The following is a 23,738-nucleotide window of genomic DNA, read 5'->3' on the forward strand; positions in this document are numbered from 1 at the left end:
CGTACAACGTCGGACGTTACGTGCAGGCGGCCACTTCCTCGAGTGGCTGACTAAGCGCTCCGTAACGGCCGATGGCCATTCGTTTTCAACTCTATCGGGCTTACGCGGACGATCCTGGGCGTCAAGTACTCATCCCCGCTCCGGGAATCAGTTAAAAGCTCGAAGTGACTATCTCTCTGTCTTTCTCTATATTTCTCTCCCCTCCCTCCGGCCCCCTTCTCGCTCTCCTGGCCGCCACGAGCGATTCGCAATTTGCGAAAGATGTGATCTCGCGAACCTACATCTCGACGGCGAACATTCTTTCTCACTTCGAATCGGCGAGGTGAATTCGCTGAGCGCGCGAAATCCCCGACACCACGTATCACTTCTGTCCCGCTAATAAAGAGATAAAGCATCCTAAAGTGGAATTATATGGAAAGTCTTCCTCTAATTTCCACCGGAGATAACTTGCACGGCAGCTGAAAAGAGTGCCCGAGAACGTCAACGTATAATTCCCCCGTAACTCCCGTGTAACTTCCGAAAATGCTTTCCCGACGCAACAGATGTATTTCAACAGTTTTATTATATAAAAAAAAAAAGAAAGAAAAAGTTTTAACAGGGTTGAAAACTTTGAAAGAGCATTTTGTTTTTTCAAAGCGCTTTTTAGCGACATTAAAAAAGGGATATCAGTCTCACGCGTATTTGTAACGAAAATATTTGAAATCAAACAGATAGATATCTGGCCTCGGGATGTTTCCTTGTCAATTTATAAAAATTTTTTGGCTCTCGATTTTACCGTCACATACCCTGTGCGAAAACGCTCGCTATAAACGACATTTCCCGCTGTTTCGTGCGCTGCACAGTCTTTATGTTTGAGTTTTGCACAATTATTCCATTTATATATATATAAATGTAGGAAGAGAAGAAAAGAAAGGGATGAGAAAAAACGTCTCGCAGAATTTGTTGAAATATCGCGTCGCGGTTGCGACGCGAATAATATCCGGTAAGACGTTAGGTGGGAAACGTATCTGCAGCCCGGAGACGTTCTGAACGTTTCGTTCTACATTTCGCGTATGAAATTAATTTGCATTGAAGTCGCGTTTGCCTCTCCGCAATCACGGCCGGGCAAACTGGAACGCGCGCCGCACTTTCGTACGATATTTTACGCACAGGTTTCTATTAAAGTGTGCCATTGTATTACTTTCTAACTGAATGTAAGTAATTTCCTACGCTTCCAGACGCGCTCGCTCGCTCGCTCGCTCGCTCACGCGCGCGGGCGAGCGACTATATGCCGCGGCGCGTCTTTATCGCGTGGCGAGCTAAGTGAAAGGATTAAACGTCAGCGAGAGACTGCAACGTTGTAAATCAGCAAGCTGCAACTACAAATGCAGTTTCCTTTGAGGCACTCTCGGCGGAATTTAAACCTCCCAACGTTTACCGCACCTCTCGGTACGGGAACCTACCTCCCGGCCGGGAAAACAGCGGGAATCGTAGAAATTTCCTGTTGCGCTTAAGTGCAACTCGCTCGCTATTAATTTCACGTTCGTTTCGGAATTCTGGCCGCCGCGTTTCTCATTGTTGCAGCGCCGAATGTGTCGTCGGGTAAGACCGCAATGCAGAGAAATACACGCGCAAGCGGACAGCGCCGAAAGAAACAGCGCATCGAAGTATCGGCGTCAGAATTTTCGGAGGACTAAAATTTTGATATGCTTTAAATATATAACAATAGCCTCTGTTCACTTCGCGCTCGATAACGCGAGCAAAATCCGCCTTGAATGACCTATAATCCCGCAGCAGAATTCTAAGCAGGGTATTTTATTCCGGGGAAATCCTATTCGAAGAGACCCAATTACATTTATATCGTTGATTTTTCGGACGTCTCCTCTATTGCATGACGCGCCAAAATGCAGATGAAACCCTGCAAATTCCCTGCGATTCCCGATGTGATTTACAAATTGTCTGAAGTGGTCTAAATGTAACGCGCGGAACGACTCACACGTAATTGCCGGTGACACGACGGGAAAGATTGCTTCGGCTTTCGCGAACTAGACGGGAGTGCGACAAAAATGCATGCGAGCGAACGAGCGAGCGAGCGAGCGAGCGAGAGAACGTTCCTCCGCCGAGAGAAGCGCGTAAACACGCGGCTGTGCACTATGCGGGTTTCTCTCAATCGCACGGTGCACCTACGGCTGCACCTACATGTCAGCGCGCTTAGTTAACCCGGGCTGCTTTCACCGCTGCTCGACGAGCTGCCACAAGTGCTCTCGTGGCGATACACGGCAGCCGTGATTCTCGAGTGCGCGAGTTGCGCTTGCTTGCTTGCTTGCTTGCTTGCATACTTGCTTGCTTGCTTGCTTGCTCGCTTGCTTGCTCGCTCGCTCGCACTTACTCCCGCGCGTCAATAATGTCGCGATGCGCGACGACGACGAGACCGCTCGACGATCGGTTCGAATCGGATCGCGACATATCGATGTCGAGAGATATCTCGTGCGCTCTCACGCAAGAGACAAAGAGAGAGAGAGAGAGAGAGAGAGAGAGAGAGGGGGGAGGGAGATCCTCCACACGAGAAATCCCTATGAGTGGTCGCGTGTCGCGTATCCGAGATCCGCGCGCGCGGATCGGAGTAAGCTCCGTGTTTTATTCCGATCGAGTCTTGGGGCACCGCGACGACCCGACTTTCCCAATCTCGCGGCTGTGCGCGAAGCCGCGCGATATCCCCCCGTCTTACGAAACTGCGCGTGAATTATTTTTGTAAAGGGGGATTTGCGCAACGCGCAGCCGAGAAACCTGCCGTGGCGGAGAAGGCGGTAATTCGCGTTTAACCGTACGACCAGTAACCCAAGAGTCTTTCTCTCCTTCTCTCTGTTTCCTTCGCACATTTGTAGTTTGATATTTATTAAGTACAAAGGTAAATCTCTCTCCTTAAAGGCCCACGTTAAATATTTCCCGTGGGAAAGTTGAGGAGGCGGATTTTTGTCGAGTTTCTCACAGTCGGGAGGAGAAGCCTAGAACATTCTGATAGGAAACTAGAGAGGCTCGCGCAACGGCGGAGCCTCCTCGCCTTGCGAAATTGCGCGCGAATTAATTTGATCAAGGAGACTTGCGCAACGTGCAAGCGGCAAGCCTGTCGTCGGCGAAAGAAGCTATCCTCCCGCGGTGAAAACGCAATTTAAAATTCCAAAGTCCGAAACTGACGAGGCAGATTTCAGAGAGTTTCAACAGAAAAGAAATCAATTTCAACATGCGCCGCGAGTAGCTTCCCGTTAAGAGACGGACAGATCGACGCGAGGCGATCAATTCGCCCGGCGTTCAAAGTCAATTCTCCGCGGCTCGCTCGCTGAGATACCGCTCGCACCGACGCGGAGTAAACAAGGCTGCGATTTATTAAACGCGCCACCTCTTCATCCCCTCCGTGCGCGCCAGCATTTTTCGCGGCTGACCTTTCGCGCGTGACGATCTCGCAGGCCCCATGGCCTCTCTCCCCTCAGGCACATAATCGCCACGGGTGGCGCCTCGAGATCGGGATAAATATTTGCGCAGCGCTCTTAGGAGGCGAATAAAAGCACACGGTGAATATTCCCCGGAAGTCTGCTGCGGACAACATCGCGCGAGAGGAAGCTCGCGCGGAGTATCGACGATACACCAACACCTATACCCGTGGTTACACGCACACGCACCAACCCTACGCGTACGGATGCTTGTCCTTTGGCAACACGAGCTTCGTCGTATCTCGGCGCGTTCGTGCTGTTGACTGTCTCCTTCATATTGAAATCACGTAGCGCGCCATCGAAAGGAGCTTGCTTTCGGTGTCGCAGGATCGACGGGATGACGTAGGTACGCGAGTTGGCCGACGACAACAACAACAATGCGGCAGGTGCCTTGCACGCCGCCGGAGTCCGATATCCCGTCAATGCAACTTGACTTGCTTTTACCGACGCAACGAATACGTCGTGAATAGACGACGATGACGGCGATCGTGCGACATGCCGGATCCCACGAGAGACCTGCTGCCGGAGTCGAGGGAGATAGCTGGCGGCCGCGAGTGACTTCGATTATGGCATCGCAGATATCGTAAAACACGATAACAGCGAGTGGAACAATGACGCGCGGAGCGATAGCGCGATAAACGTCGACGCGATTCCCCGGGTCTTTGGCGTTTGATAAGGAGAGGGCTTTAACCTTCGGACGAAGTGAAGCACGAGATAACTAGCTCACTGCAACGTGCATGTGGTTCTCGCTGCGGAGGGAAAGAAGAAGAAAACTACTCAGTTCGCTGGATAACAATTTAAACAAAGCGAACCCGTCGTCGGGTCTCGAGGGGAAGCAGCTCAGCTCTCGCTGCGTTTACAGACCGATAAGGTCTGATATGAAGCTTTCGAAAAAAAATTCAATCCGAGATTTAACTCGACCTTCCTCCAGCTCCGCCGAGAAGCGCGTCGCGTTCTTTTTTGTACTTTTCGAAAAAGTCCCCCGGTCGCGCGCGCGCGCACGTCGAATAAGAATATCGTATACTTTTTCCCGGGGAATCTCTCTCTCTCTCTCTCTCCCCCCCATTTCTTCGGTATGCATTCCTACGCTCTATAATTCTTCCTCGCGTCTAAAGTATTCCCCGTCTCTCGCGCGTCTAAACCTCTCTCGACGTCGTCCCACGACAGGCAGGCAGTCACACACGCGCCGTGCAGCAGATCTCAATTTGCAGTCCCATCCCTCCTTGCTTCGCTGCGACGGAAGCTCCCAGAAATGGCCGCCGCGATTCACATGCCAACGAGGATAATCCCGTGCGCTCTTTTTCGCGCATTTGCCAATGCCAAGGTCGCCGCGGAGAAGCAGACCAGAAGCGGCGTATCCGCCAATCCTGGCACGTACGTCTCACGTTTGCTATGCACGCGCGGACTTCTGCATCGCGAGGATAACAGGGTGGTGGAGGTGGGAGGGGGGGGGAGAGGACGGGAGACCGACATCTCGTGCTTCTCCTCGTCAAGCGTACTTCTCTTTTATTACGGCCGCCGACTGTCGCTCGAGATCTTCCGGCGCCGCGTGTCCTTCCGCCGAGACACGCGCGATCCTCCGCGAGACACCCGACTTCTCTCTCTCTCTCTCTCTCTCTCTCTCCCCCCCCCCTCCATTTCACGAGACAAAATTCTCTCGACTTGGTCAGGAACATATAGAACAATATCCTGAGCCAGACTACCGAGCTGGGAGCTGGCGCGAGACGTGACGGGCAGAAGCGGTGGAGCCTCCTCCTCGTAGCTTTACGATCCATATTGCTGGATCCTTTAGCCGGCTCTTTCAAGTCCCATCTCGTCCCGTCCACGGGGGATGATCGAAAGCTTCAGCAAGGGGAACGGAGTGAAACTTAACTGTTTCCCCCCTGCGACTTTCTGAGGCGGACGAAATTCTACGCCGTCGGGTCGACGGAAAAAGTTTCGCGTCGCTTGACCGTCGACGAAAGTTTCCTACTTATCTACTCGACTTATCAAATGTCCCTCTCGCCGGCACCTACTTATTTCCGCAAGTCATTACCCACCGAGATCCTCGAGTCGGAGTCCGAGAAGACGCCCGGCGTCTCTCGTATCTCGTATCTCGCTGTCGCGTCTGCGAGGTGAAATGATTGCCGAGAGCAGCGGGAGCAGCGGTATCGATCCGCGCAAAAAAGTCATCTCGCCAACAGAAACGCGCGACGTAAAGCGCCGCGGACACGGTCCGAGACTCGGCTCGTCTCGGAATCCCGAGGAATCAATTAGGGCCCCATCACGATCGCCTGCCGACTGAATCCTCGAGTACACCCCTGAACATATTCGTACGACTGATGCTTCTCTCTCGTGGGGAAAAAAAAAAAATGTCAGATATCTTTAAAACAATCTTGTAAAATACACAAACCCTCGAGACGCACACATTTCGCGCCACGCGCGTCGCAGACTTTCCCACAGTTTCGGAATACCGAATCGCGGCCCGGATCAAGTCGATACGCGTTATCCATCGCGTATCACCGCGTGCTATCTTCCGCACGAGCGAATTTCATTATCAGCGGGCTGAGAGAGAGTGTGTGTGTGTGTGTACGCGTGCGTGCGTGCGTGCGTGCGTACTCTACGCTATGCGACGCGACGCGACATGCGTCGAGATCGGCCCCAGCCGGCGTGGAGAGCACGTGTGTCGCTTGATATCCAACAGTCATATCGGATCACGGCTATCGGAGCGTTGGCGCGGCTCGAATCTCGGATTGCCGGGGCGTTCGGAAGGCCGGTCACGAGTCTGTCGGGCGAATCAAGTAACCGAGTGTCCCATTCGCCACTTGTAATTAGTTTTACGGGAATTCGATGCAGCTACGCGAACGTGGCCCATCGGTTACTCGCTGCGACGCAGCGGCTGCAGCGGCAACGAGGGGACGGAGGGGGAGGGAGGTAGGGCGGGCAAGAATGTGTCTCATAAACTTCGTCGGAGCAACGTCGGAGCGCGACGGATGTCCGGCGAACGGAAAAGGGGAAAAAATACGGTAGAAAAAAATACGAGACCGAGGGAGGAGGAGAGACGAACAGAGAGGGAAAAAGAGAGAGAAGAAGCGAGAGAGGAAAAAAAGCAGATAACACGTAAACAGAGTGATACGGATGATCCGCCGATATCGCGAGACAGGAGTACCTCGTAAGTTTTAACGGCGCGCAGCGCCGTTTTTTTTTCTTTGTTTCTTTTTCTACGCACGCGCCATCCTCCGTTCGGCGCAAATTAACTCGCGGTGCTTTCCGAGGGGAGCGGCTAATTTCGACACGACGCAGAAAAGAGCGGCTCATTGATAAGCCGGTGATTGGAAATTCCCGCAGCGGCGCGGCCTCGATCGGCCGCGATAAAAGACTCTTCGGAGAGTCCTTCACCGAAACCGTGCGCCTCGCGGTCTCTTTCTCTCTCTCTCTCTCTCTCTCTCTCTCTCTTCTTTTCTCTCGTCCTTTCTTATCCTTTCTTACGGAGCAATGAAATCGCTTTGGCTCTTCTTTCGGGAAATTCAATCTCCCGTTCAATAATTTCGAAGTACCGCTGTAATCGTCGAATGGCGTCGGATGGAAACCGATAACGGCGAAACAACGTCCGTGCGTTCGCGTCGCGTAAAACGCGACGACACCGCCGCGACATTTTCCCCGCGCTAGGGGGGATCCCGCCGGGAATGACCGAATGTCTAATGACAACATCCGCCTAACTGAAATACCTCCCGGAAAATCCCACGGGGATAGAAGGACGAAGCGGAGAGAATTCCGCGGGCACACAGATACGTACGTGCGCCGCGCACCTTCGCTGGGAGCGCGGCGCCGAGGAACTTTCGATCGTACGTAGCTGGAAGCCGTACGGGCTTCCGCGATCCCTGTAATCCCTCGGAATCAATTTCGGCGAGACCGCAGCGGCGATTAACGAGGGTGCGCGTTCCATTCGCCGCCGATCGAAGATACCGTACGGTGCGCGCGAATAGGGGGCTTTACCGTGACGGGTGAAACTCGCGCCGCGCCGCGCCGCGCCGCGCCGCGTCGCGTCGTGTCGAATCGCGGCCAATCGCGGGAGCGTTTCAGCGTAGATTATAAATGAGATGCCGACGCTTTCTCGACGACCACACAGCTCCGGCTGCCACGCGCATCCACCAAGTCACCCCGCGTCCGATCAATCATTACGGATGATTGGCCGATTCGCTCAGGTTAGCGGTAATTGATCGCTCCGTCGAGAGACAGAGACCGAGAGACGAAAGTAACGGAGGTGTGTCGCGATAACCGACGCATCGTCGTCGTCGTCGTCGTCGTCGTCGTCGTCGTTGTTTTACAGAGACAACGGCATGTTGTGCCTTAAGAAAACGATCTTTTAGTTACGAGGCTTTTAGTTACGAGGCGACGCGGAAATTAGGGTAGAAAGGCTTGCCACGCTAACGCGCTTAGATTGCTGCTCTCCGTGGCGCGCGTACAATGCTCTTGCAGCCACGGTCTCACGTTTCCTGCAGTACTGCAGTAACTGCGGAGGAAAGTGGGATACACGCGGGATCGAACGTCCTTCCCGATGTAATTCCGAGTAAGAGAGCAGAAAGTAGTCTCTGGCTTTTGAACTACGCGCGACAGCGGCGCGTGAAAAAGCGTCTTTGCGGAACAATCGGCAAATGACACAACGATACGTAGCGCTTGTAATTTCCGTCCCAATGAGCGCGGGATAATTACACGGCGGCAGCTGCGGGGATCGAATGATACGATTGCGACGAGAAGATAACGATCAAGACGCGAAGGGACGAAGATGAATGCCACGATAAGAGCGGGACTCGCTTCACGTTTTCTCCTCGGGCTCTTCGGTTCTTTCTTCGGTTTCTCTTGGCGAAAGCCTGATCTACATTCGCTTCATTTCGAGTGCAGCGAACGTAGGAAGTACAGACTAGTAGTACATGACGTTGAGTGCATAACGAGTGTCGTGGAGGAGGAGGAGGCGAACTTGCGCGCGCGACATCCGACTAATTCGTCACCGCACCCGTCACGCATTTTTATACGCATTTCCAGGCGGGGATGATTTCCAATCACGTGTGTCACACAACACATAGCTCCCGCGTGCGTACACGGTGTTCGCGGCACACAGCGGCGCTTCTTTGATTAAACCTGTTCTCTCGTGCACAGCGAAAATAGGATCGCTCGCGCTTTCTCCGAGATATTCTCCTCAATATTAAATTCAATATTAAACGCCTCGACGACAATACCGAGGTCGAAATTTCGTTCAATCAGCGTCCAGTAGAGAGTAAAATTGCGTTATTCTTCAGTCCCCTCGAGAGGAGTTATCCCTTAATCTCGCACCGAGGTGTCCTCGGCGGTTGGGCAGGGAAAGCGTCTCGATCAACATTTTTACGACACAGTGGAGAATAGCAGAAAACGACGTCTCGTTACGCAGAGTGTGCGTATTTGCGGGTCACCGTGTGTGTGCGTGTACAACGTAACGCGCCGCCGAGCGCGATAATACGCGCGGCCAATATCCAGAGTACGACGGATTTCGATTTATGTTCGAGAACGGGAGGACGTGTCTCCCTTTGCCTCGTCAGCGCCGCGCCATTGGAAAATTGCGATTGGTAATTCCAGTCGCGTTGTCGGCGCGTTAGTAACGGAGTTACCGGATCGAGCGTGCCGCGTTTCCGGGGGGCCGCGCCGAACACGAAAACTGCTCGCAGCAATCGTCGACAACGCCATCGTCGTCACTTCCGCCAAGATCAGAAATATGTACTAGGCTATCTTATATGTACTAAGCCAAATTATATCGAAACATAACAAATTATACGTAGAAATCATCTGTTAATCTTGCGCCTTTCATTTCTTGCTATCCAAAGTAACTTTGCTCCGACCGTAAAAAATTGTTTTTGGAATTGGCGAGAAGTAGCAACAAGTTGGCAAATAATTTCCATGTACAGTTTGTTGCATTCCGATGATTTGGCTTACGTAGCTTTGTACACCTGAAGATCGTACCAGAGCAAACAATAGCTGAGGTCGTATATTTCGTCGGCTCTCGCTTTCTCTCTTCTACGTAATGAAATTTCGCGTTCGGCCAGTGACGCGAGCGGGTCAGTGCTTTATCTTTGCGAAAGCGCACAAAACCTAAACGTTCCGGGGAAAAAAAAAAAAAAAAAATCCGTCGCGCGTCCATCCGCCGATCGCGCGACGATCAGGAAATTGTCCAGCAAGTGAGAATGCGCGAGGCGAAGCGTGCGCGAAGCTTTCTTCGAGAGTCAGCCCTAATTGAACCCGACACGTGATCCGAAGCGAGGCGAAAGTGCCTGGTAGTGCAGGAAGCCGTGGCTGAGTTACCTCCGGCGATTCGTACGCTTTGCGCGACTTCCGGCGGCTCTGTCATGTTTTTTTCTAAACTATATTCGCGGTAAAACAACGTGAAATATAACAACGCGGGAATAAAATGAAGCGAATTTTTCTTCGAATCTCTTGCCACCTGTCAGTTGTGTATTTTCTTCTTTTCTTTCTCTTTTGTTGTTATTTGCAACAAACAGGCTGTAGAGAGAAGTGCGAACCCCGAAGATGAACACAACACGAGATCGCGAGATTTTATAAATTGAATCAAATTCTGTGCGCTTTATTTCGTTACTTTTGCACACACACGACGTATATTTAACAATTTTAACACAATTTTAACACGTGTTACCTCACGTAGTAATTATATATTTTTTAATTATCCCGTTTTTTGTAGCCCCGCAACGCACGGGATTTCGTAATTTTTATAATTTTTCATCGCCAAGTTCGCGCGAATTTGCAATTAACAGCGGCGGCAAACCGCCGCTGCGATATACCGCGAAATTACTATTGCGTGACGCAATTTTCGCGGGTTCGCGTGCGCCCGTGAAAATTCCGTCGGATTGGGAAGCGCGTGCGATTGAAATTACGACGACCGAGCTCTTGCCTCCCATATATAGCGCGTTCCAGAGATCTTTTCGGTCTTCCTATCGTGCGGATTCAGAAGATGGCGACTGCCGCGGAATAGAAAGTAGACACAATCTCTCCTCGAGAACAGTCGGTTATTCTTGGAGTACTCCGCAAATTTATGGTACAACGCGAGGGGAAACTTGGAGAAGTTTCTCGTCCCGAAACTTATTAATTAATAATCCCACCTTAAGGACGACAGGATCTCCCGACTGCGCTTAGCCCGACGCGCAGTCGGGCCGTACTCTGCCGTGCGATATTTAATGAAGAAGCGCGAGAACGATAATGGGACGAAAGGAACGAGCGAGGATTCAATGCGATTATAAAAACAATTCGACGATGATGCGCTTTGCGCTTGTTTATACAAGCGTAATCGCGCGATCGTAAATACTGCACAATGACAAGTGATAAATGGAGGATGCAGAGAAACGGACTTTGCATTTTCCGATTGTTTCGAAATTGTGTTAAAAGCGCAATGCGCCTGTGGCTTTCGCGCTGTGCGTCATCTTCAGCTAAAAGCACGCGGCAAAATCAACACATTTAGCGCGTCTCTATGGTTCAATATTTCGAAGCAAAATATTCAGATGGCTTATTCAAATTTGCGTAGTCAGAGGTACGCTATTTTGGCTTTTCTCCTTTGTAAACTTCGACAGATTGTACGCAAGTAAGATAGAAGGAAAGGGAAAGAGAGAGAGAGAGAGTATCTTACAACTCGAATATAAATGTAACGAAATATGTAGCGGCAAGTATAACCGTAACGATAAAATAAAACGGCGAGAGTAGACACGATCGTAACCACTCTCCAACCGGTCCAATCTCGCGCGATTACTTTTATTGCGGCAAAAATGGAGGCGAGTCGCGAATCGATCGGGCCGAATGAATACTTCATAAAGGTCCTCCAATCGTATTCCATCGCTCGCCGCACTATTAACGTTACGAGCTCGCGAAGCTCGACTCGGCTCGGCTCGGCTCGGCTCGGCACGGCACGGCACGGCACGGTTCCTCTCCTCTGCACGATCGACTCCGGCATTCTGCGAAAGTAACGTCATTAAGACGAAACTTAAGGAGGTCTTGAATTTAGAGACCCGTCGCTACAGTCGGGAAAAACCCCCTCATTAAACTTTCCCCTCGGAATAAAAGGTCGGCGAGGGAGGTAACCCGAGGTCGAGCGGAGAAGAGATCGAGAAGATTTAGACGAGGAAACGGCGCTGGCGGTCGGATGGCCGGCGAAAGGGACCGAGAAGAAATGGTAATGAGAGAAATTCCCCGGGAACAAAGCGAAATTCGAACTGTCTCTCAACCCTCTCGCTCTTCTACGTCTCCACCCTCTGCAACCCCGGGCCCGCTCATGGATCAAGCTCGTGGTCAACGGCGGTAACCGTGCACGACGATACTCGCGCTCGCACGAGTCGATTTCGCAGCGTGAGTCATCGCTCGCGAATTATCAACCCGAAAACCATTTTGTCAATACCAAAAAGCGGCATTTCGCGCACGTTTCTCGTCCTTTCCCCTTTCCTCTGCCTCGATTAGACTCGAAGCGCGCGAATCTACCTACCCTACTTGTTGTTCGAGCCCACTACTCTGTGGGCTCTCTCGACACAGCAACAAAACGTGGGAAAGAGCGGGGCCGGCTAGTTCGCAGAGATAAGGAGAGAGCCTCGTTTATAATAGGCGCTGCCCACTGCCTACACTCTCTCTCTCTCTCTCTCTCGCGCGCGCGCGCGCGCGCGCTCGCGTCTCCACGGTGCGCGCCGAGTGAATGCCTTATCGTTTGATTCGCCTCGTTTGCCGGGGCTGCCTCCAGAGAAAGGCAGGAAATCGCGTGCGCTTATGCCCGCGTGCACACGTGCGCGTGTGATTCACGGGTGTATACGCGGACGGACAGGGTGGAACGGGAAGAAAGGAGCGACACGGAAAGACGGAGAGGAAGAGGGCAGAGAGGATCTGTCGATCGGAATGGATTCGGGGTTACGGGTCGACGAATAAAGTTATAACTCGTACGCAAACCGCCGGAACAATGGTGTATCCCGAGGTGAGCGTTCCTCAACGTCAACATCACGCAACATGTTCGCGAAGAACGCACGTATAAAGGCAGAACACACGTACCACACATAACATTCACAGCCGCGATAAACGTGCCCATGTGTGTGTGTGTGTGTGCAGGCGCGCGCGTGTGTATTTGAACGTGGTTATGCTAAAGTTAAGGTAACGTTCGCTCGTCGTGGGTGCTTCAAGAATTTATTCCTTCATTTCGCGAACCCCGACCGCGACGAGGAGCTTCTGAAAATTCGCTCGCTGAAGCAATTCGGAGGGCTGTTGGTGCGCGTTCACGATTGAAGAAGTTCTCGCGAAACCACCGCGCCGCTTTGATTCGTTGCTCCGACGACGAGAGAGTGGATCGTTATCGATGTAATTTACTGTATTTAATAATATCGCCTGTTCACGCGTCGACAAATATCGTGTGATAATATTGTTCCGTATAATGTCGCTGATACGCGCGCGCGCACGAGCGTATACATAATACATAGACTCCGTGTGTCTGCGAACCGGTAGGATATTTTTAACACGTTTATGAATAATTCAATCGAATCTCAGGGGCGATTTCCAATTTTACCTGGGTATATGTCTCTCCCAGGTGATTTATAAATTTGATTATACAACGGCGCGTTCTCTCTTACAAAAAGCTAACGACACGCAAATATTTCGCGTTTGTAAATTATCTGCCGTGTCTGCAGCTGCGAGAAATGTCGAGAAAGAAATCAGAACCTACTGACACATTAACCGATTCGCGCGGATGAGGATCGCAAATCGGCTCTCGAGGTCTCTTGTTAAAATTCAAACCGAAAGGTGTGCGTGCGCGCGCGCGCGCGCGCGTGTGTGTGTGTGTGTGCATATTAGCAAAAAAATAAGTGGAATAAATCGTCGCGCCGAATATGCTTCGCGGAGCGAATTGCGGCGGATTATAGAAAATCGAAGATCTCGGCTTGAATTGCTGATAAGCCATTATTCGTAACATAAACAAATTAACGACGCCGACGGCCGGATGACCCGTGACCCGGTATATTTCCGATATCGGGACAAAAGTTTGCGGTTAAGTAATGGTGAAAACGACAAGAAGAGAGAAAGAAAGCACCAGAACCGGTACCGACGCCGAGACAAAAATATCTAATAATCCGCGGCCTGCGGATTACCTATCGTATGCGCCATCGCGCTACCACCCCCTCTCCTCGGTATTACCGCTCGAATCGCTCTGTATTTTCGGATGAACCGGAAATCCATTACGTATCCACGTATTCGCGCTATCAGTTGATACTCGGGCATACTCTGCTCAGGCGCGCGCGCGCCTTCGAAATCGGAGCGAAGCGAGCAAGCGAGCGCGATCGCGAGAGCGCGCTCTCGGAATATTATGGGAACCCTTAAAAGTAAATTCGCCGCGGATATCGTTTCCAGTCGTACTCGGCGGATATTCCGTCACGGGCGGGCCCGAAATTGCGCGGCGGTACGAAATCGCATCGGCGTATCTCTCGACAAACGAGTTTATCGAGGTGAACGGGACTCGCGGGGTGCGCGCATCCGATCTACCAATCGAAATAGCTCCGGCAATACGAAAGTAGGGCACAGTCCGTCGTTTCGCCCGATGCACGCCGCCGCGGAAGGCAACGGAAGGGAAGGAAAAATACGAAAGGAACGCAAGAGCGGCCTGCGGTCTCTCTCTCTCTCTCTCTCTCTCTCTCTCTCTCTCTCTCTCTCTCTCTCTCTCTCTCTCTCTCTCTCCCTCTCTCCCTCTCTCGTTCTCTTTCCCTCTTTTTGAGGTTGCCAAAGCTTTAAATGGATGTCGCGGTCTCCGTGCCAAAAGCGGGGGAGGGAAAAATGATTAGACGATGGAAAGCATACATTATGGCGAGTATCTGGCTCTCTCGCGCGTCTCCGACGAAGCACCGGCTCGTCCGTTACGCTCGATCGTCGACCTTTCCTCTCGGTGGTAAAATAGACGATGGATTGTAGACGCGAAATTGTCAGCTTACCTTCGCGACTGAAAATTAATAATGAACGCGGCTCCTGAATAGTTGAAATCCGATTTCGCCGGATATTGATCTCCCTTCCATCAGATATCGCTTAATCGACTAATCCTTTGAAGTCGTTTCATCCCTCGAAATGTTTCCGAGTAAATTAGCTCATTCAATTATTTGACGATAAGACAAGATAAAACGCGAAACACTTCCTACTATCTGGCTAATAATTATGACTGAGTAAAATTAAATGTCCGACTCTCGCATCATTTTTGCCACCGTCATATAACGAATAACGAAGCCGCTCGGCGGCGAAACGAAAACTTAAATCGCCGTGCGTTTTATACGTCTCTCTCTCTCCCTCTCCCTCTCTCTCTCTCTCTCTCTCTCTCTCTCTCTCGCCGCGCGCGAATAATCGGCGCGGCGGCGGTAACAAATGAATGAAACGACGCGCGATTTCACCGCTGAATACACCTGTCTGCCGCGGATTGACTTTCAATGAAGACCAGGGAAGGTCGACGATTCAGCGGTTCATCCGCGATGAATCGGCACTCGGAGGAGGCGCGCCGGGTGCTCGATGACCAGAAAACAACGGCGGCGCGCGATCGTGACGGGCGTGCGAGCCGCGCGAAGGCGAGCGAGGGAGGTAAGGAGGGAGGAGATAAGAACGAACGCGCAGGAAAAAGGGCCCGAATGCCCCTTAACCACGGACGTCGGCGGCTTTGAGCGCGGCGATAACTCGCGAGGGGAAACGAGCCGGTGGTTATCCTGCGCGGAGCGATTTAACGGCGGGTTTGCTCGCGGTTAATGATAGCCCGAGCGAGGAAAGTACTCGGCGGCGGGCCCATTGGGTGGCACGGGTCAGGTGCTCGTAGAAAGTGAACCAACCGTGTACTTGGAACTCGCGAGAACGAGAACGTGAACGTGAACGTAACCAGTCGGTCCGGCTCGCGCGAAGGGGCAGCGGAGAGGTGGAGGAGAAAGAGTGAGAGAGGGCGTGAGGAAGCGAGGGGGGATGGGGGGTGGAAAGGGGGACCCCGACATGACTGGTTCGAAACGTGTCCCACTATCGAGAAGGCACGTCCCGATGTTACTGCCGGCATAAAGAGAACCTCCCGGCGGACGTGTGCCGCCGCTACGGATTCGCTCGTTTGTCGGAGAATTAAAAAAAATAAAAGAGAAATCTCTCTCTCTCTCTCTCTCTCTCTCTCCCCCACAGTCTCCCTATCTCTGTCTGTTCGTCCCTCGAGCGGCAGCCAAACCCGAATTCGGGTTATCCGGCCTGGGGCGAGCTCGAATCGACTCGATTCGTCTCTTCGGTCGGGAGCGCCGTTTATGGAAAGCTGACGAGGCTATTTCGGAAATACAAAGCGTTGCGCGTGTATGGTAGTTGATGTTAAATAATTCCTGTTAGGGCGGGAGATTGGCCCCTTTTTTAGATCGTTTGCTCGCTCGTTCGCGTTTCATTGACGGCGCGATACTCGCCAAGTGCGAAAAGTTTGGGAGGAAAAAGAAAAAAGAGAAAAGAACTAAAGAATCGCAGATTATTAACCAACGCGAATTATTAACTAATGCAGTCGCATAATCGAGGTTGTTTGGACCGGCAAAAAATTAATCCTCAAGCGCAAAATACAGTCTTTCTTTTTCTCCGAGCGCGAGCGCATTAGAAACTTACTTTTTAAAGTGATTTACGACCAAGAGATGCGCAAAGATGCACCTTTCCGCGCGTCTTGTAACCTTCACACGGCTGACGACTGCAAGATTATAAATCTGAGTTATCTGTACTGAGTTATCGACGAAGATTTCTGAACCTGTCGGCGTAAGTTGTTAAACTGGAAAAGCGGGCCCGTTCAGTGATTCCCCCGCTGAAGTACGAGGCATGTTAAGAGACACTCGGACCATTTTAGTAACTTGGTGCAAAATGTAATAAACAGTGTCGCGTAATAAACCGTGATCTCACGCGCGGTAAAAATGTTCGGCAATGATCGACACGAAGGACGATTGGACGATTTTATTGTTCGCAGAGCAAGATAGAAATTGGACTATGCGAAACGATTTTCTCCCGATTCGAGGCGACGAGTTTCCAAAAGGAACTTTGTCACCTTCGCCTCGGATTTCCGAGAAAATAACTTAATAATTTAAGGATCCTCACGAGGGCGAGAGAAGAGGGAAAGGAAAAACGAGCTTATCAGAATGAGACGGATACGCGAGATGAATAAGTTCCATTCGCGAATGTTATCAAATTTTCATCACTTGTCCCCGATAAGACATCGCGTATCGTTAAAAGCGACCCAGTCTGCTGCATAATTAGTACATCGCCGAGTGCAACGGAGGATACAATTTTTGCCGGGAGCGAACCTTTCAACTTAACGAACGAAGTAATTTTCGTTCGGAGTCCCGGCGCGGAGAACGGCGGCGTCGATAAAAAGCACGAAACTTTCGAGGAGAAGTAACGTAGGAAAAACGAGCGTTTTCCCGGCGGAAGCACTCCGTGCTTTTCCCACGTCCGAATCGTTCGACGAGTCGCGAAGAAGACCGCGACGGGTGAGTGGTGTGCCGGCCAATCCGAAAATAGTCCCGCGGCACCCGTCCGTTAAAATTGCGATCGATTGCGTCGACAAGCGCGTCCCTATGCAAAAAGGGTTATATAATACAACGAAAATGACGCATATTAATGATTAGGGCGTCAATTATTACGATACACGAATAAATTGCGGAGGGCCCACTAGCTCTCCCTATGAAAGAGCAGGCAGGTATAACGGGTCGCAGCGCGGTATCGATTGGTAATTTGCACGAGTGCTTAAGGAAACCTGACAGCGTTTTTGAGGGAAATTATTTCGGAAAATTTTTGGCGAATGTCAAGCATTGTCCCGTAATGGTGATAAAATTCGGACATTGATGAGACAAAAGTGCCGTTTGAAACATACGGCGTTACTCCTCTTTTATCCTCGGATCAAACGATGACAGCTGTTGTGAATCCCGATAAGCATCACAAAAATATGAAATAAAAAAATATACATTAAAAAAAAAAATACGTCAGATTTTATTTTAAACGGCATACAATTTAGCGGCGACAACTCTTTACCATCTAAAAAGTCGCCGTTCAAAGGACATAGAGCCGTTTAATGTGTTAGAGTCGATGTGAAACTTCCGGAGGTTTGCACGTGACTCGCATCCGGAATGATATAAGTGTGACTCCAAAATATTAACAGCTCAACGACTGAAAACAATACGTGTCTACGAGCACTCATACTTTCAATTACTTTCACATAGAAGCGCTTTCCTTTTCATAGCGAAAACAATGTCGAATTTGTTTTACGGACGTACCCATTGTATTTCGCTATCATTTGTATTAAAATAACTCAACGGAGATGGATTGAAATTCAGGGACGGTTTGAAAACGGGGATGGATTGCGGGACGACCCAAAATTTAAGTAAAATCCTCCACGTAACCTCGCATGCTCTCGCGACTGTCGAATCAATTTTTCCTTTCGCAATTTTTCATAATAAGTTACAAACGACATAAGAGAATAAATAAGAAAATAAATTATGTTCCGACCTTGTCTGCGTAGAAGTATAAATATAATTAAAGTGCAAGGGAGAAGAGAGAGAGAGAGAGAGAGAGAGAGAGAGAGAGAGAGAGAGAGAGAGAGACGCTGCGTGCAGCAAACTTTTATAACGACGATCCTTAATAACTTCTTAATAATTGTATCAAAAGAAGACCGATCTCTTTCAAGCACGAGTTCCGCGATGTTCACTTAATTTCATGAAAGATCTCATTTTCAACGTTACAAGGACTCGCCCTTATTTACCAAGGTGACGTCGACGAGTCGAGCCCCTCCTGCCGAAGAAAAGCCACCTTTTTCAAGAAACACGGCGCTATTCGACACGTTGTTGTGTGAAGCACATCTCCCCGCGTGGAAGAGGCGGACGAGCACGCGTTAATGAGGACACCCGAGTGGTACGAATTGGTGTGGCGCGTGTAATTATAATTCACGGCCCGTGTTCGCCTTCGCAGTCGCAATCAGAATAGTTTCGAGTCCGTGACGAAAGCCGAAATTCAAAACCGTGTTTCAGCGCGAGTGACCCGAAAACCAAATTATTTGTAAACGCCTGTACAAATAAATAACGCGCCGGCGGCGGCGTTACGAGGTGAAACTCGAATCATTCGCCGACCAAATATTTTACCGCTGGAAAATCAAATATAATTTTCTGTTCACTTTTCAGGCTGCTGCGGGCGAAATGAAACATATATATATAATAAATAAGGAACAGCGCGAACAAGCGCGGACTCATAACGAAGCATTTCCCCAAGACGGATGTGAAATAAAACATGGAGCTTTAAACGAGTCGAGTGAATTTATCGGATTTCCTCGCGGTCGCGAGGTGGCATCGAGTAACCGGAGAATTATATCGTGCCGTGATGAGACTGGCGCCACGAGTTTTCTACAATCGCGGCAGGTGCCATCTTCGTCATGCCCTAGTTACGACTCCGGCAAGTCGGGCCCCTCTCCACATACGGTGTGTCTACACACCGTATGTGCACGCCGAATAACGAATGAATCATGCCGCGGTGTGTACGCGAAGCGTACCGCGACGGCAGTTCACTTTCTCCCCTCGGTTTCGTCCTCAATTACACGGGGGCCTGCTGCGGGGCCCCCGTGTAATTACACGGGTGAGATGGCTCGACGAACCGGTCGAGTGAATCGCCAGTAACAATTTTCTTTTTCGGACCCGCGGACCCCTTTCACTCGGCCCGCTGTCTCGAGACCCGGTTTCCTCGCAGCCCGAGAAACGGTAGCGTCGCTGCGTTGCACGCTATTGTCAAACATAGCCCTACGTAACGAAACGTGCGCGGTCGATCGTGCGCGGGAAGGATGAGGGAAATCAAGAAATTAAGCCACGCGCGCGAGAAGCGTGCGATAACTGATAAATCGTGAAATAACTGAAAAACCGAATAATAATTAAAGACTGAAGTCAATGTCGATTGGATAAATTTATTATTAGTCCAATCGTACGTAATTTTCGCAGGATACCTATGCGTAAGGGACATTTAATAATATACAATCTTCTCCCACGATTTGAGATTAATCAAATTCGTTTGTTGTCACATAATTCACGATATATGAAAGAAAATTCGTAAGACGAGCTTAAGTTTGAAGCTGTCGTTTTCCGACAAAAGATACAAATCGCGGGATACTTGTGAATGAAGAACGATACGATGAAGGTGCACGAAGAGACACGTATACACACACACGCACGTACACTTGAATGCAACCGGTCCCTGACGTTTCGCAAGCCAACGGACGTAAATCGCGAGACACAACAAGAGTGGAGGAGACACCTGTAGGCGACACGCGAGTGACACGAGCACAATGGGCACACTTAGGCCAATTATGGCGCAATCACGTTACTTCTGGGAAATCGCGACGATGCGACGAGACCTCCCGATACAATGCGCATAAATTTGTTTCCGGGACCTCGACTCCCACAGAGCAAGCTGCCAAATGTGTCTGTACAAATCACTCGCACCGCTCGTTCGTCGGGGACGATCTCGCGAAAGTTTCTCCGCAAAAATTTGCGAACTGTGCAGCGTGTGCATCGCAACAAGCATACCCTCTCTTACCCCCTTCAGCCCGCACGCAACCCTACCCTAACGAGGGACATTGCCGTTAACCGTTAACGAAAGGGGAGAGAGACTTTTCACGAGAAATTTGTCCCTGCTTATTCATCCGGAATCGTCCAGTACGCGTACGTTCCATATTTAGCCCTTTCCAAGCTTCCCCCTGAGAAAAATGAACTCTCTGACTCACGTTCGCTCCTCTCCTCACAGATACGCGTCGTTTTCTCTCGTCTCGTAGGCACTTGGAACGGGAATATCTCGACGAAGACGTGTACAAGACGCGTTCGACGGCGGTACTCGGCTACAAAATACAGATATGCTTTCCGCGCGATTGCAGATAAGAGAACGACTCCGTGTGAAACGAGGAGGAGGAGGAGGAGGAGGAGGAGGAGGAGTACGGAGAAGAGGAAGAGGAAACGCGGCAAAGAGACGAGGGAGCGAGGAAAAGGATGACGAGCAGGAACATCCTGATGCAGAGGGGAAACGGCGGCGGAGGGAGGCGTAGCGGGAAATGACTGGCAACGGGTGGTGCGGCGTTGCGGTATATCGAATAGTAAAAGTCGGAGAACAATGGATAAACGGAATGGTACAGAGTCGAGACCTTTCAGGCGATCGGGTAACCGGCAAAAATCGTGCAACACAATAGGTAGGAACGCCCTCCGTGCGGGGGTCCTCTCTCTCCCTCCCGCCCCCCTCCCCCGCCTCACGCTCACTCACTCTCTCCCTCTAACCCGCCCTGCCGACCGACCGCTCGTAACCGCGGCGAGTCGTTCTCCCGGGCGTTCGTTTTCCACGGAACGTAAACCCGGGACCGACCGACCATCCACCCACTCACCCCTGGACACACCCATCCGACCGTGCCGAGCAGAGGGAGATTAACACTCGCGGAAGCGCGATTAACCTGACACGTAATTATATTTTAATTTGGATAGAACTACCTTGGCTCTCTACGTCTGCGGGGAGTCTTGTACGTGCGAAGCGATCAACGCATCGTTCTATCATTTTCCGAGGAAAGTCAGTCAGTCAGTCAGTCAGTCAGTCGGTCGGTCGGTCGGTCGGTCGGTCGGTCGGTCACAGCAAAATATTATATTACTGTTCCGATCAAATAACTTCACGAGAAAAAGAATATTGGATATGATATGATTTTTTGATAAAATTTTCGATGGCCAGTTTAAAGGTCGCTTATTATAGACTTTTCAATCATTACACGTGTTCACTTTGCTGAGAAAAGCTCTCTTAAAAGATTTTCTTACCTTGTTTTTATATTTTTCGGAGAAATAATCTGACTTAATTAATGAAACGATAAACGAGACAATTAACATTGATTTTTTGACATTTGACGTTTATTATGTATTCAGGTGTCCGAACGGGGCATACAGCGCCATCTATTCACGACAGACCTAGATTGTAAGAAAACGTGTCGAATGTTTGCGGATAAAATAGCCCGTCTTTTTACCGACGACTATACGTGACTTGACGGAAATAAAAAAAAAGCTCACAAATATAAATAGAAAGAGCCATACAATATTGATTTCTTGTGCACTATGCACTTTTACTTTGGCCGTCTATTGAAGCAATTATAATTTAATCATTTTAGCTATCTTCTAACCAAAGTTTGCGAATTTTCATCAAGTTGTGAATAAAGGAAAGGGGGGACATTTTCTTTAAATTTTAATTATAATTCAATCATTTAAACATTTTTTGCTTTCCTGCTATAGATTCTTATAAACAGATAATCGTTAGCGTCTATAAATGTACAATTTATACATTTGCACAGAGAACTAGAAAGCATGCAAATAAATTGGAGAGAAGAGTGAAATAATAATTAAATATTCCCAATCAATCTCTCAATAAATAAAATTCTTTCACTTACCTTGTAAGTTGTCCAACATATATGTCAGCAGCTTGTTCGTCCCTGCAGGTTCCCCGTACAATGCCATCACCTCTTTGCTGAGTGGATTTCCTTGTAGTCCAAGCACTTGTAACTGGAACAACTTTCCTAGTTCATACGGTAACACGCGAAGATAATTTTGGTTCAATAACAACTCCCTGAAACATACAGAAAGAGTTTCATATAAGGAGATAAAATTAGACAGATAAGCAACATACACGAATCATTTTGTCTTCTGTTTCATTCAAGTTACTACATACCTGAGGTAGATGAGGTCCCCCAGTTCAGCAGGCAGACTGCGCAGCTTGTTGCTGCTGAGATCTAAAGCACGCAAGTTGACAAGACGACCGATCTCAGGTGGTATCCTTTGTAGGCTGTTATCATTCAGATAAAGTGCTGTCAAATGAGTCAAATGCCATAGATTAGGGCTTAGGTTTCTTATACTGCCTGTTATCTCCAACTCCGGCCAATAAGATTTTTTCCCCGAGTTCGCATCTTCCGTGGACATAAACGAATGCGTACGACGCGGGTTGGAGTTTTCATATTTGTCCTTGTGATTGCGGGACATCTTAGATCCTGAAAATAAAAGGAGTATCTTTCTGTTAAAGCGTCAGATATCTGTGTTGGTTTCTAACGTCCGAGCTTCACGGGACGATTATCTATTGTTACATCAGCAAAAGCATCAGCCGGCACGGCGGATACTCTGACACTCGCGACAATAACAAGTCAGCTGTCAAAGTAGCAGTCAACTTTGTGCCGCGATAATCGACAGTCAACAAAGCGATCGTAAAACAGCGAACAGCTACTGCGGCAGGTGCCGATTGTGACATGTTGAGAGCGCCAGAGTGACTTGGAGAGTCGCGGCTGCGTAAAGATATCGCGACTCGAGCTATGCATCTGCACACATAGCCGTGACACACTAGGTGCGAGCCCATAACCTATGAGGGACAAACGGATTTTTCGACGCTCGTAGAGCCGTGCCTGACGGTAGCTCGCCGCATTTGACACGAGACGCGACGTCCGACCGGGCATGATAGGTCAAGTTGACAGTGGCAGTGAATTTCATCGCGCGGCGGAATAATCTTTTGAGCGCCAATCACTCATCCTGACCGAAAAGATTCGTAACGCTGTCGCGACGACAGGTCGACGCGTTCGCCTAATTTCCCGGCGACGGACGCGGCCACCGGCCGTCGTGTTTATCGGCACGCGCGCGGCGCGGCATTACGCACCTTCATCTACCTCTTCAGCACAGACGGGACGCGCGAGGAGTTGATACCGAGTGAAAATTTCCGCGTAAACAAAACTACCTTGACAATCACGAATCCTCCATTTATCAACTGCAACGACCGTGCGCCCACGGAGCTGCCCGATTGGTCCGCGCTGCCGCCGAACCTTCCCGAAGCAGCCGACGTCGCTGAACGATCGCGAACGACAAACGCGATTCACACGACCCTTTCTTATTGGCGACCGGCGCATGTTTTAGCATATTAGCAGATAATAAACAATTTGTATTCGTCCATGTACTATTTTGCTTATGTTTGCGACAGAATCCATTAATGATTTAGAAAGAAAATCTTAAATATTTTCTTCATTATTAATAAAATTCTAGTCCCTAGGTGTTTATTATTTGTTTTATGAAGCTTGTAACATCTGAATGTCACTCATTTTAATTGATGTTTCTACATTTTCTCACATTCTTTCTTCTTAGTAAAGCCCGTATCAGACTGTAGATTGGGATTGAGATTGGATTGAAATTTGACCAATTGAAAAAAAGAAAATAATCTCAAATATAGTAAACTTAACCCTGATTGGTT

General features: G+C 49.8%; 1 protein-coding gene across 1 annotated transcript in view; it reads right to left on the reverse strand.

The window, feature by feature from the left end:
• LOC112589796 (CCR4-NOT transcription complex subunit 6-like) overlaps window positions 1-23,280 on the reverse strand; it is a 59,465-nt gene extending 36,185 nt beyond the window's left edge. Inside the window, exons 1-3 of the mRNA XM_025304364.1 lie at window positions 23,154-23,280; window positions 22,185-22,500; window positions 21,907-22,082 (exon numbers count right to left, since the gene is read on the reverse strand). Of these exons, the coding sequence (XP_025160149.1) occupies window positions 21,907-22,082; window positions 22,185-22,492 (484 nt within the window). The 5' untranslated portion in view covers window positions 22,493-22,500; window positions 23,154-23,280. The remainder of the gene's footprint in view (window positions 1-21,906; window positions 22,083-22,184; window positions 22,501-23,153) is intronic.
• Between the last annotated feature and the right edge of the window lie 458 nt (window positions 23,281-23,738).

This window comes from Harpegnathos saltator, unplaced genomic scaffold (genome assembly GCF_003227715.2).
Source record: "Harpegnathos saltator strain DR-91 unplaced genomic scaffold, Hsal_v8.6 scaffold604, whole genome shotgun sequence".
NCBI classification, from domain to species: Eukaryota; Metazoa; Arthropoda; class Insecta; order Hymenoptera; family Formicidae; genus Harpegnathos; species Harpegnathos saltator.